The sequence below is a fragment of the Macrotis lagotis genome, chromosome X, assembly GCF_037893015.1.
Source record: "Macrotis lagotis isolate mMagLag1 chromosome X, bilby.v1.9.chrom.fasta, whole genome shotgun sequence".
In the NCBI taxonomy this organism is placed as follows: domain Eukaryota; kingdom Metazoa; phylum Chordata; class Mammalia; order Peramelemorphia; family Peramelidae; genus Macrotis; species Macrotis lagotis.
Genome location: NC_133666.1, coordinates 426,801,806 through 426,817,680, shown reverse-complemented (window position 1 = coordinate 426,817,680; position 15,875 = coordinate 426,801,806). Strand labels below are relative to the sequence as shown.

Genomic DNA, 15,875 nt, shown 5'->3' with positions numbered 1-15,875 from the left:
GTCAAATCTCATCATTTCATTGCAAATACTCTCTAACTTTAAAATTCCCATGATTTTGACTATAGAAGTCAGTTTACTTAGACTAGTTTTTCATTGAGGTCTTTGGCAAGGAGCATGTCACTTTCACAACACTGCCTGGCTGCTGGGAGAAATCCAGTTGCCCTTTTGCTGAAGTAAAGCAAAGGACAATATAAATGTTATGTAAATCCTTAATCTTGTCATATCAGAATATTTGGACAGTTTTTTAACCTGGAAAGGTTCTTAAAGGTTACAAAGTTCAATTCTGTCACTTTAAACATTAGGATTAAGGAGTCGTTTCTTTTAAACTTTATTCATGGGGTTTTCCCCCCCTTTGGTTTGTTCTGTGGTTAACCTTGTTCATTACTCATGTGGTTTCAAAAGATTTCATAAAATAATTTACTAAACACTAGCTATGTGACCCTGAACACAATACTTACCCTCTCTCAGCCTCAGTTTCTGCATCTATAAAATAAGGGATGTGGATAATAATAGCATACACTTCACACAACTGTTTTGAGAATGAAATAATAGTGTACATGTGTGTGTGTGTGCAACTATGTGTATAGATAGATTCTATATATATCTACAAACTTCGAAAGGGCTATATATGTGTCAATTATTAATATTACTATTATAAATTAAATAGAAAAGTCAAATAAAAGGTGACAAAAATATAGAACTGCATTGGTTGTTTGGGACTCAAGCAAGTCACAAGCTCTCAGTTGTTTTTTTTTTAGTTTTTTGCAAGGCAAATGGGGTTAAGTGGCTTGCCCAAAGCCACACAGCTAGGTAATTATTAAGTGTCTGAGACCGGATTTGAACCCAGGTACTCCTGACTCCAGGACAGTGCTCTATCCACTATGCCACCTAGCCAACCTGTGTAGTTTTCTTGATTTGTAAAATAAGGGGTTGTTCTATAATATGAAGGTAGCTGATTTCTAGTCCTTCCCCATTTCTGAAATTCTGTGAGTCTCAATATTGTTAAGCATTCTAACATTTGAAATTTGCCTCCCCTACTCTTTAAAACAACCTTTCATAGTTTTAAGAGATGGATCTGCTATTTTTAAAATCTCTAGAATCTTTCATCAGGAGCACTGGGTCACATGTTGCCTCTAAAGTCTCTTCTTCAAATCTACCACTGTCTTATCTTCCTGAACCCATTCCATTATGGGTTACCTTAACCAACTTCATTCTTAGCTCCTCAGAAATTCATCTTGGCAGAATCAGAATTATCTCAGCTAAATAAGTAGCCACTTTCAATACATCAATGTCTTTCCTTTCAGGAAAAGTTTTCAAGTCTGAAAGCCTCACAGATAAAAAGGAAAAGAGAAACATGACAGCAGAGAGTAAATGCTTCAACTTGTCTTCTGTTTTAATTAGCCTACTGAAAACAATTCTCTCCAAAGACATTAACCTCTTGATTTTTCTGTAGCACTGAGAATTTCAAACCACTCCTTTTTTAATTCTCTTTCCATGGCTTCTGACACTGCAATTTCAAGGTTCTCTTCTTCTTCTTACTATTCTTTAGCCTACTCTCTCTAAATGTGTATGTACCAAGCTTCTATCCCAGGGTCCAACTTAACTATTTTTATTCTTTCTTTCTTAAAGATTTAATAATGTACTACTCTGGCTTTAATCATCACCTGTGGGACAAATGATTCTCAAATTCCAACCCCTTCCCCCAGAGCCTGAATACCATTATTTCCAAGTAGCTGTGAGATATTTTTCCACAAAGATTTCCTTTCCTACTCACACCTCAAATGGCTAAACCCAAAATTTTATCTGCTCCCCTAAACTTTCTCTTCTCCCTCTATTTCTATTAATGGAACTACCATACTTAGTCTGGTAGCCTTACTGTCATCTTAAATATTTCTGTGTATCTCATTCTTAAGATTGAATTAGTTGAAAATTCATTCCTTACTTCCTATGAAAAATTATATTCAGTCTTCTCCATTCACACTGCAATCACAGTGGTTAATGCTCTCAATTTCACCTAAGTTTTTAACCTAGTTACTCTTTTTGTCTCCAATCTAACCCCTTCCCTAATCCACCATCCACACTCAACCAACATCATGCCCCTTTTCTCTACTTAAAAACGACTGAGGAGTTTCCTATATGCCTGTTGAACAACCCTTCTTTCTACTAAATGATAAACTTCTGGAGAGCAAAAGCCTGAATGGTTTCTATGTGCTTGTCTCAAAGATTCAATGAATGTTTGTTGAACTGAATGAGAAGAAAGGGAAGAGAAAGGAAGGAAAGAGGCATTTATTAAGTGTATTCTTATTCTAAGTGCCAGCTTTGTAAGTAAACATTATTCCATTCTATCTTCACAATAACCCAGAGAGGTGCCATAAATTACCATCCCCATTTTATAAGTGAGGACAAAAAGAGGTTAAGTTAAAAACAAGAGAGGTTAAGTGACTGGCTTAGGGTCTCACAGCTGGGAATTGTCTATGGCCAGATTTAAACTCAAGTCTTCTAGACTCCAAGCTCATCAGTCTCCCTGCTCCACTACCAGCTGCCTCAAAGAAAGGCTTATATATGGTATTTTTCTACTTTAAAATATTTAGCAATAAATTTTATACGATGTTAAAAATCACTGAATAGAGACTTTTTCTATACCTTTAAAAAGTAACAAGCTAGTTTGTAAGCTACAGTTTTATTACTACTGCTTCTTAGTACCTACCCCGTATCTCCTAATCCATGAAGGAAAATAACCTAGAACAAAACAGCAAAAATCAAAATTAAGCGACACCTAAATAAACCATAGGGCATCATTACAACATAGTAATTTTTTTAAGATTATGATAACAAAGAACTCGCAAATCTTATTCCTAGCGTCCCTGAAAATGTACCGTATGCTCTTCAGCAAATTAATTAAGCTCCGTTAGGCCTCCTCTAAAATGGCCCTAATACTTCCTTTCCACCTGGCTCCCTGGAGTACCGAGAAATCAATTAATTTGTGCCTGTAAAGTGCGAGAAATCTCTCCAGTCGCGGTGAGGAACCACCGCTTCGGTGCAAAACGGCCCCTTCGGAGCGGGCACCCCTGGCTTCCGGCCGGGCCAGGCGCCTCCAGAAAACAGGAAGCCCCGTTTTCAGGGTCAGAAAGGTCTGGGCATCCCCCTGCCCCCCCCCCCCGGTGCCGGGGCGCCGCTCGGGCCGCGGGCGGGCTCGCCGTCCGGCCGGGCCGCGGCCGGGCTCGCTGTCCGGCTGCGCCGCGCCCCGGCCCGCGCTCCGTCCGCACGGGCCCCCGTTTTCTCCGATTTTTCCAGAAAGCCCAGAGCCCGAGGAGGGCCCCTGGCCCGGCCCGGGGCGGCGGGCGGGGGGCGGACACACCCGGGGCCCACTCGGCCAAGTCCCCACGCCGGGCCCCGGGGAGCGGCGAGGCGGGGGCGCCGCCAGGCCCCGTCCCGCCCCTCCGCAATGCGGGCCCGGGGCCCGGGGCCCGCCGCACTCACCGCGGCGCTTGCTTTCCTGGCTGCCGGCACTATAGCAGGGAGCGGCGCCGACATGTTGTTGCCGCACATGCACCGGGCTCGGCCGAGGACGAGGCTGGCGGGCGGCGGCGGCGGCGGCGGCCTCCTAACTGAGGGCACGCGAGGATCGTTTCCCGGACCCTCCCTCGACCAGGCGCGCGCGCCCCGGCTCGAGAGCGCGCGGCGCCGGCGGCGGCGGCGGCGGCAGGCGCGGCCCCCCCTTCCGGCGGGTCCATGGCGCGGCCTCCGAGGACTGAGGGGACGCCCATTGCCCACCCCGCCTGCATTCCCCGCGCTCGGACGACCCCACCCCTCCAGTCACAATAGCCCCCCTTCTCTCTAGCGCTCGGATTGGTCCGGGACGGCGGGGTTCCAGGGGCGGGCGCCTGCGCGCGCGCGCCCCCTCCCCGCCCCTCCGCCGCCTCGCCCCCTCCCCGCGGCCCGCGCGGCCCGGGCGCCCCGGCCCCCGGCGCATGCTCCCTGGCAGAGCGCGCGGCCCGGCCCGGCCCGGCCCGGCCCCGCGGCCCCGAAGGTGTGCCCTCGGCGGGCCGGAGATGCCCTCCCGGCCCCCGCCGCCATGGAAACCAGCCGACGCCGAGGCCCGCTGGAGGGCTGGGGAGCCGCGGGGCCGGCCCTCCTCACCTCACCTCACCGCGGCGCGGGCAGGCCTGGAGGGGCCCGATCCCCGGCCCCGGCCCGCAGCCCTCCCGGGGGACCCGGGCTCGAGGGCGCGGGCGATGGCTCAGCAGCCCCAGCCCCTTCCTGCCCCCCCGCCCCGCTCACGGAGGGGTCGCAGCAGAAGCTGAGCTTCCCTGTCTCCCCCTCCTCACTCACTCCCCACAGCCCATCCTCCACCTCCCCTCACAGACTCCATCCGGCCGGCACCCGCAAATGGGCCCTCATGAATTCTGAAACTGCCTCATTGCTCAGTCTGTGCTCTTCCCACCATTACCTTGAACCTCTCTCAGGACTTCACCTCGCATTAACTTTCCTGCCCTTTCCCCAACTTGAGCCTTTGGATGAGTTCAGCTCTACATGATTGGCCTCTCCTGATTCCCTTGGCATCATTACTCCCACTATCTGCCACCTTTGTTCCTACACGAATGCTGCTGAATATGAGCAAAGAAAATCATAAACATTCTATGAATTTATTTTACGTAACTTCAAATGAGCCCTCTCTGCTAGAAGGCAATCATTTTATACCTCCCCAATCAGGCAAGTTACTGAAGTGGCCAGAGCACTTGACCTGGAATAAGGAGACTTGAATTCAAATTCAGCTTCAGACAGTAGCTATATGACCCTGAATAAGTCCTTTAACCCTGTTTGCTTCAGTTTTCTTATCTGGAAAAGGAAGTGGCTAAAGCCCCCTAATATCTTTGCCAAAAAAATCTCCAAAAAGGAGGAAAAGTTGAACACAACTGAAAAAAAGAATTCACTGTCTCACCAAAGAAGTCTCAACCTTTTTATCCTTCCTCAAACCTTCCCATGCCTCCCTTTTCCTCCTACCTGCTCAACTGAGAATTTTGCCTCATTTTAATTAAAAAAATTGAAAGCATTTGTCAAGAGACTACTCTTGTCCCCCTTCCTTTCCTCATATTTCTTAACTGTCCTCTCTTATGTCCTCCTTCACCTCTGTCTCACATAATGAAGAATCCCTCTTTTTGCCAGGATGAAATTCTCTACTTGCACAAGTGATACAATTCCTTTGCATCTCCTCCAGCAGATTGCCCTATTAACCTAATTCTTACAAATCTTCAGTCTCTTCCTGACTGCTGGTTGCTTCTCTACTACCTACAATCATGTCCATGTTTCCTCTAGCCTCAAAAAAAAATCATTTGATCCATCCATTCCTACTAGTAATCATTTCATTTCTTTCTTCCCTTATGTGGCTAAACTTTTTAAGTAGGTCATCTATAGTAGGTGCCTTCACTCTCTCCTCTCATTCTCCTTAACTTTAACAGTTAGGTGTTCACATTTAATATTCTACTGAAACTGCAGTAGAGGAAATATTGAACAGATAATATGTTTTGTAATTAATCTAATCCCTCTGCATTGACTTTGTATCTTCCCTTAACACTGAACCCTCTCATTGTCTAAATTATCAAGATGAAGTCAGGGAACTTTTCAGTAAAGTACCTTGCCTTGGCAAGGACTCAGAAAATCCCTGTTCCCAAGCACAAGACAAGCCCCTATCAGCAACAACAATGGTGCCCTACCCAAGCCTGAAAGGATTATCTCTTTGAGCCACTACCCTTATCCATAAGTCCTTAGTTACTTCATCTTTGCTTTTTGAGCAATACCCCTCATCCGTATATCCTTCATTAGCTCATCTCAGCTCTCTGAGTTACTGCTCCCATCAAAAGATATCTAATTAATCTTCTTGCCCCTTTAACAGCTTACCTTTCCTCAGCTGAGTTGTCCTTCTTCCTTTTCGAGTCTATTTGGCTCTTGGGGAGAGTGATTCCCCAGATAAACTCTCATGCCTCTATATCATTTTTTTTTGGTCCCTAAATTCTGGGTCAGACTTGATCTTTTAAGTGAATTCTTTCACATTTGCTCAAACCCCTTTAACCACTACACATTTTCTAGCAACAAAACTGCTCTCTTAATAGTTAGCAATGTAGTCTTCATACTTCTCGACTTTTCTGCAGCCCTTAATTTATACTATTAGCTCTTCTCCTTACATTCCTCTCTTTAAGTTTTTGGGATACTGTTCTCTCCTGGTTTTCCCATTTATCTGTTTCTTCTCAGTATTCTTTACTAAATCTTCATCCAGATAGTGTCTGCTAATCATTGAATTGATGTTCCACTGGGCTCTATCATGGGCCTTTTTTCTTCTCACCCTATTCCATTTATCTTGGTAATCTCATCAACTCTTAATGGACTCTATTAACATTTCAATGCTGATGACTCTCAAATGTTCTTATTTAGTCATGACCTCCCTATTAGATATCTCAAATTAGAAGTCCTATAGACATCTTAAATTTAATATTTCTAAAACTGAACTTGTCTTTCTTCCCCATGTTCTACCCTCCTTCCAAATTTCCTTGTTACTATGGGGTGCTTCCTTCCTTTCCTCCTCTTCCTTCTCTCCCACCTGTGGGTGCTCTGTCCAAAGGAATATACATTTTGATCATTGCAACCTATCAAGATATCTTGGGGTTTACTGGCTAGATTTCTTTTTTTAATGTATCATGCCTTAAATCCAAATCTCTCTTGCTCTCTTTGATTAGCCAACAATAGTCCCAGCCCAAGCAATCACTTGATCATTGTTTTGAGTTCTTGGATGGCACTAAGTCAATGTAAATTGCAGCTGGTTGTTTTGGCTGGAAATCCTGAGGGTCTTCCCCTCCCATATTGATTTTATTTTTGACTAGGTAAAAGAGGTTATTCTTTGCCTCAGTTTTACCTAACCTTAATCACTGAATTGCCTCAGACTTACTTAGACCTGGGAAAAACCTTAGCTTAAAAAGGTCAAGGCCTGGGGGGCAGCTAAGGTAGCAGTGGATCAAGCTGTGTGACCTTGGGCAAGTCACTTAACCCCTTAAATAAATTTTTTTTAAAAAGGTCATGGCCTCCCACTGCATGGAGCTGGATGAGACCTTGTACCACTTAGTCTCACTTAAATTCCATTCACTTGCAAGTCATGACATCCTCTTCCTAATGTCTTAGTCCTTTTTAAGAAGGAAGGACAAACAACATTACTGGTTTGTTATTGCTACCATACTTCAAATCCCCTAGATTCACAATCTAGTTATCATGCTCATTTTTCACTCTCTTTTATCCAATCTGTTTATAAGGCCTCTCAATTTTACCCTTCTCTAATACTTCCACCACCCTGGAACAGGCCTCATTATGTCATGGCTGGTCTATTGCAAAAGACCACAGTGGTCTGCTAACACAAACCTGTCCCAATTCCAAGTCCCTCCTTCACTCTGACTGTCATGATATCACCTTTCTGAAGTGATGGTCTTCTTTGAAAAATAAGGACGAAAAACAACAACAATGATCCTTCACTCATAATCTTAATCCAAGAGTCATCCTCAACTCAGCTGTCAAAGTGATTTTCCTAATGCACAGTCTAACCACTCCTTAATCTAGTGGCTTTCTCTCATTACCAAGAGCAAAAATAAAATCCTGTTTCAAAGTCCTGCATGAACACCACACACACACACACACACACACTTCTATCTATCTAGTCTTCACACATCTGACATTATTCCCTCCCTTCCAATTTACTCTGCTATTCAGTGACCCATGACACTGGCTTCTTCACCATCCCATGAACATTTTATTAGTTTCTAGTGATATTAAAACAAATACAAAACTAAGCTGACAAAAACATCTTAGATTAACTTGCATTTATTTAAATATTTTGAACAAAATTGTGATTTTAAAAATGTGTTTCTAGAGCTACTAAAACTGGAACACTAGCTTCTTTACTGTCCCTCAAGATATTCCATCTCCAGACTCCAAGCAAATTCACTGACTACCCTTATAACTGGGAATACTCTTCCTGCCAATCTCTGTCTCTTTATTTCCTTGGCTTCAAGTCTGGGTTAAAATCCTACCTTCTATAGAAAGCCTTTCTTAACCCCTCTTAATTCTAGTACCTTCCTTCTCTGTACATAGTTGTGTCCCCCCCCCCCCTTAGACTGTGAGCTTTTATGGACTATCTAGGCTGTTTTTATCTTTCATTGTATACCCAGCACTTAATTAACATGATGCCTGGCTCATAGCAAGCCTTTAATAAATGTTTACTGCCTAACACTAACCCAGGGTGTTCTAATGGGACAACCATCTAAATGTCCTTAATTAAGAATATTTGTCCTTCTGACCTAGATTTCTTTCATAATTAGAAATACTCAGGAAGTAATGAAGAGAGTCAGTAAACAAGTATTTATCCAATCTCCACAAAGTAGATCTAGTTTACCTAGTAAACAACTGATATTCCAAGAAGAGAAGACAAGTTTTCATTATAGTTGTACTAGAATCCAAGTTGAAATTCAACATTCCTTTGTAAGTTCCCTTAAGGTGATGACTCTCAACATTCCTTAATAATGGATTAGTAAAGCATGTACCCAGATACAAAATTCAAAGTATATAAATGCCATGTAAATACTTAGGCATTAATTTAACTCCTTCACCTTGAATCATCTAACCATTCAAATTACCTTTCAGAACAAAATGGTTTATTCCTCCCTTCTGTAAAATTTATTTTTAATAAATACTAATCAATATATAGGGGCTTTTAAAGGACATTTGAAGCCAAATTACTTGGGTTCTAGGGGGCAGCTAGGTGGCGCAGTGGATAGTGCACCAGCCCTGGAGTCAGAAGGACCTGAATTCAAATCCAACCTCAGACACTTAAGAAATGCCTAGCTATATGGCTTTGGGCAAGTCACTTAACCCCATTGCCTTGCCCCTCCCCCACCCCACCCCCCCAAAAACTTCATGGATTCTTACCTAAAATGAACTGCCTCCTGGTAACCTCCAAGAGTTTGGCCTTAATAAAGACAAACAGAAATTAGGCTAACATAAGTGTTTATTAAAATCTCTAGGATTATGAATCATTAACAGGAGTCAGTTAAGAAAACTGGACACCAAGTAAGAATTTTGAGGAGACCATAGAATGATTAGCAGCAGTCAATGAAGTCCTAAAATATGTTATAGTTCTCTGATTTCAGGATGTCTTCCTAATGTCACATCATCAGTGGTCCCATCTGGAGATAAAGAATGTTTTATCTTAACTCAGGATGTCTGGGCCTTAGCCTCAAGACTTCCATAAAATTTGAGATTTCTTCAGGATATCCATGCCATCCTGTTATAATAGGGGATTTACAGTTGCTCAGAGAAAGATAATCAGGCAAGTCTCTTTTCTAAATAAGATTTACATTCAAACTATTAATTGTTATTAGAAATAGAGAAGCAATAGGACGGCTAGGTGGTGCAGTGGATAGAGCACTGGCCTTGGAGTCAGGAGTACCTGAGTTCAAACCCAGCCTCAGGCACTTAATAATTACCTAGCTGTGTGGCCTTGGGGAAGCCACTTAACCCCATGTGCCTTGCAAAAACCTAAAAAAAAAAATAAAGTAGACATTTATCTATATTCAAATTCCTATTACTTTCTTACTGATTACTTTCTTCTCTTATTGTTTTACCTTGGGCAAGTGATGTTACTTCTCTGGCTAATTCTGTTTCTTCATCTGTAAAATGAGAGAATAAATTAGATCTATAAGATTCCTTCTAGATTTAAATCTTTATTCCTATGATTTTTAAAATCAGATTCAGAAAATTGAGAAATTTCTTTTTCTACATCTGTATTTGTTACTTTATCTGTTGTTTCATGTTATCATCTTCATCAAAAAGCCGTTATTGAAAGCCTGCTAAGTATAATGCAATTTATTAAAAGATATTAAGAATTTTTAATGGGGCGGCTAGGTGGCGAAGTGGATAAAGTACTGGCCTTGGAGTTAGGAGTACCTGGGTTCAAATCCTTTCTCAGACACTTAATACCTTGGGCAAGCCATTTAACCCCATTTGCCTTGCAAAAACATAAAAAAAAGAATTTTTATATGATAAATATATAGTTAACCTAGAAATAACTAATCCCTTTTAGTGGGGAGTGGAGCAGCATGATGCTAGTGACTCATACTGATGCTAGAGTTCAGCATCCCTCTACCTTACCCAACCTCTCCTAATACATCTGTTTAGACTAAAGAGAGGTCCTTGGGATGGCTCAATCTTACATGTACATAGATTTAGATCTAGGAGAGACCATGATGTCCATCTAGTCCAACTCCCTTATTTTAAAAATGAAGAAACTTAAAAATATCACTTGTACAAAAATATTCATAGCAGCTCTGTTTGTGGTGACAAAGAACTGGAAATCAAGTAAATGTCCTTCAGTTGGGGAATGGCTTAGCAAACTGTGGTATATGTATGTCATGGAACACTATTGTTCTATTAGAAACCAGGAGGGATGGGAATTCAGGGAAACCTGGAGGGATTTGCATGAACTGATGCTGAGTGAGATGAGCAGAACCAGACAAACACCGTAGACCCTAACAGCAACATGGGGATCATATACAACCTTGATAGACTTGCTCATTCCATCAGTGCAACAATCAAGGACAATTGGAGCTCTCTGCAATGGAGAATACCATCTGTACCCAGAGAAAAAACTGTGGAGTTTGAACAAAGACAAAGGACTATTACCTTTAACTTAGGAAAAAAAATTTATCTCATGTAATTTTGCTATCTCTTATACTTTATTTTTCTTCCTTAAGGATATGATTTCTCTCTCATCACATTCGACTTAGATCAGTATATACCATGGAAACAATATAAAGACTGACAAATCAAATAAAAGATAAAAAAATGAGGAAACTAAGACCAAAAAGATTCATTTGTATGACATCACATAATTAATAAGTGGAAGAACTAAAATAAGGCTCCATTGTGTGCCTGGATTCTAGACACCATGAAATCCAGCAGTCCCATCTTTATTTGGCGAACTCATGACCTTAGGCTCATGTTGAATTTAAGACAATACATGGTAATAATATGGTCTTCATCTTCTAAAAAGCACTTGATTGCCTTCCACATTTAAAACAAACTCTTCTGCTTAATGCCTTCTCCATTTTCTGGCCCCACATTGGCTATCTTATTTCTTATGATTATCCTAACTTTCCACATTCCTTGCTCCAATAGCATTTCTGATATTTCTATTTCTAAGATATCAAACCCTGGAGGTGGATTATAGATGCTGCCCTAGAGTTCATTGGTATAGGTATGTTTTTTTTTTAACTTGACTTTAAAGGCTTTAGGGAAGAGAAAACTGAGTTTGCCCTTCCTGTGCCACGTGGAAAGAAAGAATCTGGCAGGGTCAAGCTATATCAAGTTTCTAGATACCAGCTGCCCTACTCCTATCCCCTCCTCTGGGCTCTAGAAGCATGTACGTGGAACATAAGTTCTTGGAGCTGTACTTATGATTATATCCTGTCCTACTTCCTACTTGATTAGAGGAGGAAGAGAGAAGAAGAAACAAAGTCAAATTGGCCCATGCACATTTGTGCTTTTCATCTTCTAATCAGGTTCCCCCCCTCTGCTCTGTACTGTCATGTACACACATATGTTCTGTGGCCAGTTATAAACAAAATCTGGCTACTGCCAAATACTTCTCTTATGGAATTAATGTTCAGGTAGAGTTGTTTGTTTTTCTTTAAGGTTTTTGCAAGGCAAATGGGGTTAAATGGCTTGCCTAAGGCCACACAGCTAGGTAATTATTAAGTGTCTGAGGTCACATTTGAACTCAGGCACTCCTGACTCCAGGATGGGTGTTCTATCCACTGCACCACCTAGCTGCCCCATCAAGTAGAGTTTTGAAGAGAAATATTGATTCCTTTAAAGAGATTAGAGGCTCAGGATTGGATGGCCTGTCTAGGACCACAGGGCTGGGTGGATGCTGGGCCTAATGGGTGGTATCTGGGCTATAGGCCTCTTGCCCCCAGGGCCTGGGATCTGCCTGCTGCATCACTCAGCTACCCTTCAGCACATTTAAGGATAGAGTGAAAGGAGAGAGAAAATATAGTATATGGTAATGGGGAAGTATGAATAGAGGGAGTTGCAATCAGCAATGGCAACAGTGGAAAAATATAGAAGTACTTCGCTTTTGTGATGGACTTATTATAAAGAATGTGATTCACCTGTGACAGAGCTGGAGGTGTTGGAACACAGACTGAAGCACAATTATTATTATTTAGGGGGGTTGCAGGGCAAATGAGGTTGGGTGGCTTGCCTGGGGCCGCACAGCTGGGTAATTGTTGGGTGTCTGAAGCCAGATTTGGACCCTGGTTCTCCTGCCTCCAGGGCTGGTGCTCTGTCTACTGTGGCACCTGGCTGCCATGATGATGATGATGATGATGATGATGATTATTATTATTATTATTGTTGTTGTTAAATTGAAATTTTAATTTTTTTCTCTTTCCTTTACTTTATTGCTCATGCAGGTCTATGTTTTTTGGGGGAAGGAGTATTATGTTTACTCTTAAACAAGAACATTTTAGTAATGTATAAAAAAATATCATTTGTACAAAAATAAGAATAAATAAATAAAATTTAAAAAACTTTTAGGGATGGCTAGGTGGTGCAGTGGATAGAGCACCAGCCCTGGAGTCAGGAGTACCTAAGTTCAAATCTGACCTCAGACACTTGATAATTACCTAGCCCTGTGGCCTTGGGCAAGCCACTTACCCCCACTGCATTGAAAAATCTAAAAAAAAAAAAATTTTTTTTTAAAAAGAGATAAGAGCCTTATCCCTGTTCCAGTAGGCTGAGGTGTAAATAGCCATACTGTGAGACAAATTAATATCATAGCCATAGAATTAATAGAGATAAGTCCTAGAAGCAGCCAGGCCCAGGAGAGACTAACTTCCAGTATGCCAGTAGTTCTCTAGGGGCCTTGGGCTGTCCCTCCTCAGGCCTCTCTCAGGTGGGGCACATCTGTGCTTTGTTATGCACAGTGTGAGAGGAACAATATCCACAAGAGATGCCTAGTATATAGGCAGAGCTAGCTTTTCCCAAGGTGCTACCACATAGGCAGCCTTTCCTAAGGCCTTTCCCCATGCAGATCAGGCTATTTTTTCTTTAAAATCAGGACTTAAAGACCCAGTGCATTAAGACTTCCTGGTGTTGGAGGGATGAGAATTCAGGGAAGCCTGGAGGGATTTGCATGAACTTATGCTGAGTGAGATGAGCAGAACTAGAAAGCACTGTACATCCTAACAGCAACATGGGGGTGATGATCAACCTTGATGGGCACACTTATTTCATCAGTGCAACAACCAGGGACAATTTTGGGCTGTCTGCGATGGAGAATACCATCTGTATCCAGAGAAAGAACTGTGGAGTTTGAACAAAGTTCAAGGACTATTCCCTTTAATTTAGGGAAAAAAAACCTCTATCTTATTGTCTGATGTTGTTATCTCTTATACTTTATGTTTCTTCTTTAAGGATATGATTTCTCTCTCATCACACTCAATTTGGATCGATGTACAACATGGAAACAATGTAAAAACTTGACAAATTGCTTTCTGTGGGGGGTGGAGGGAGGGAAGTAAGATGGGGAAAAATCGTAAAACTCAAAACAAATAAAATCTTTAATTAAAGACAAAAAAAAAAAGACTTCCTTGTGTCTTCAGTACAAAACCCAGCACCTTCCTGGGAAGTCAGAAGCTTCTCTCTTTAATATCAGTTTAGCAGCTTGGCAAATAAAAAGGTAGATTACCTGTACCCACTTAAATCAATAGTGTATCTTTGCTGAATTTCCCTTCCATGTATAAGTAAACTTCATATTATTTAACAATTAGATTATCTACAAGAATCTCATTTCATTATCATCCTAAACACAAACAACTGAACCAGCCTGAAACAGACCTGAACTACCAGAGGCAGTCACACTACAAGTATATCACCTATCCCACCTACCTTGTTCTTTCTTTCACTACTGTTTTCCATCAGTGTATTCCCTACTTTCATTGAATACAATACCTTTGTTATTCCCCATCTATGTTCTTTCTTACTTCCCTGTCTAAATAGTATTATGTGTAACCCTGTCTGAAATACATTCCTCCCTCCTCTGATCCTTTTACCCAACCCTCAATGTCTATCTCAAGACCTATATCTAAGAATTCCCTGATTTCAATATCTCCAGTAATCTTTTTCCTCTTTGATCTGTTAAAATGTGTAATCAGTACCATGATTTTGAACACTTTTTCTCATTATCTTATATCTTATTTCCTCAATTAGACAATAAATTGCTTAAGGAAGGGAACCACCACTTGGACTTTTAAAAAAAAAATCACATAAAGCATTTAGCACAGTCCTGTCCACATTATAAGGTATTCAATAAACATTTAGGAGTCAATAGTAAATCAGTATTAAGGACCTTTCTGTGACAAGCATTTTGCTAAGGGCTAGGGATACAAAAAAAAAAAAAGATCTTGTCCTACAAGGAGTTTACAATCTAAAGGGAGAAGAAAATTGACAAAAGGAGGCTAAAAAGTGGGAGGGATGGGTGCCACAGAGTACCTGGCCCTTGAAGTAGAAACTAAACTGGGGAGAAATGAATTGGCTGGAAATTCTGAACCTTTACTATAAAGGAAGACTTTGGGAGAAGTTTTTTGCTCCACCTTCTAGTACTCCAATCAGAGTGCACCACATGTACAAAGCTCAAGATTACATAAAGCATGGTCTTCGAAAGACCTAAAAACTGATCAGTTCAATGACAAATTGTAACTTCAAAAGACTGGTGTTGGAGCACATTTCCCACTTACAGGCATAGATATGATAGACTGAAGTACAAAATACTTGCCCAATGTAAACAATACAAAACAATTTTTTTGTTTGACTATTCTTTATTATAAGGAAAGGTTTTATTTGGTGAGTGAGAAATAGTGATAGTGTCACAAACTTAAAAGAATTAAAAGTTCCAATGAAGCAGTTTAAAAATATACAGAAAAGAAAAAAAGGAAGTTACTAAGGAGAGACAAAGGCAGTGTTGGTACAATAACATTCAATTATATGTCCTATTTCTTAAACTATAAAATAGATTCACAATTTAACATAAAATGCTCTGTTTCTGTACTTCCTATTTGCTGCTCTATCAAGTTCATAATATAAAATATATAAATATAAAAATAAAGGCAAACAAAACATAAAAACAAAAATGATGACTTTGGAATGTGTAAAATATTACATAGCTTCATTTATAGATTTCTAAATAGAACATTTAATATTTTACAATAATATCACGATTTTAGGTTTGAGCCAGGAGAGAGGGGAACTTTCCCCAAAAATCACAAAATAAGTTAATGACAATTCTAAGCTGCTGTTTGTTTTTAAATACTCAAATGTATCTCTAAACCCTCTTAATTCTAGTGCCTTCCCTCTGTTGACTAGTTATTTATCCCATATATATTTTGTTTGCACATAGTTGTCTACATGTTTTCTCCCTATTCATTACACAGTGAACTGCTTGGGAAAAAAGGAATTCTTGCATTTCTTTGTATACTCAGTCCTTAGGACAGTGTCAGGCACAAAGCAGGCTCTTACTGCTTATTACTTGATTGCCTTTGAAAAAACTTTCTAATTTAATGATTCCTTTAAGTCCATGATAAAAAAAAAATAATGTAAATACACCTTGTCATTGGCCACTCTTTCCAGGGCTCATTTTCCTCTTTTCTCAGGTCCCTTAGACTAGGAGAAAGGGTTGGCAAACTCTTCACCCTGCTATTCTAGTCCCCTCCAAAGCACCATTGCTCAGTGTCCTCTCCTCTTTCCAGGTTCATTCCATCTTTATAATGAATTGCAATTCC

General features: G+C 41.1%; 1 protein-coding gene across 6 annotated transcripts in view; it reads right to left on the bottom strand.

Annotated features, from left to right (window-relative positions):
- LYPLA1 (lysophospholipase 1) overlaps positions 1-15,875 on the bottom strand; it is a 78,366-nt gene that overhangs the window by 32,199 nt on the left and 30,292 nt on the right. For 2 of the 6 annotated variants that reach the window (XM_074200694.1, XM_074200693.1), the window contains exons 3-4: positions 9,660-9,704; positions 8,965-9,004 (exon numbers count right to left, since the gene is read on the bottom strand). The exons of 2 other annotated variants lie outside the window; for them this stretch is intronic. In XM_074200694.1, coding sequence (XP_074056795.1) covers positions 8,965-9,004; positions 9,660-9,704 — 85 coding nt within the window. Of the gene's footprint in view, positions 1-2,707; positions 2,740-3,480; positions 3,736-8,964; positions 9,005-9,659; positions 9,705-15,875 lie in introns of those variants that run through there. 2 more of the 6 variants (XM_074200696.1, XM_074200699.1) reach the window with 2 other exon arrangements.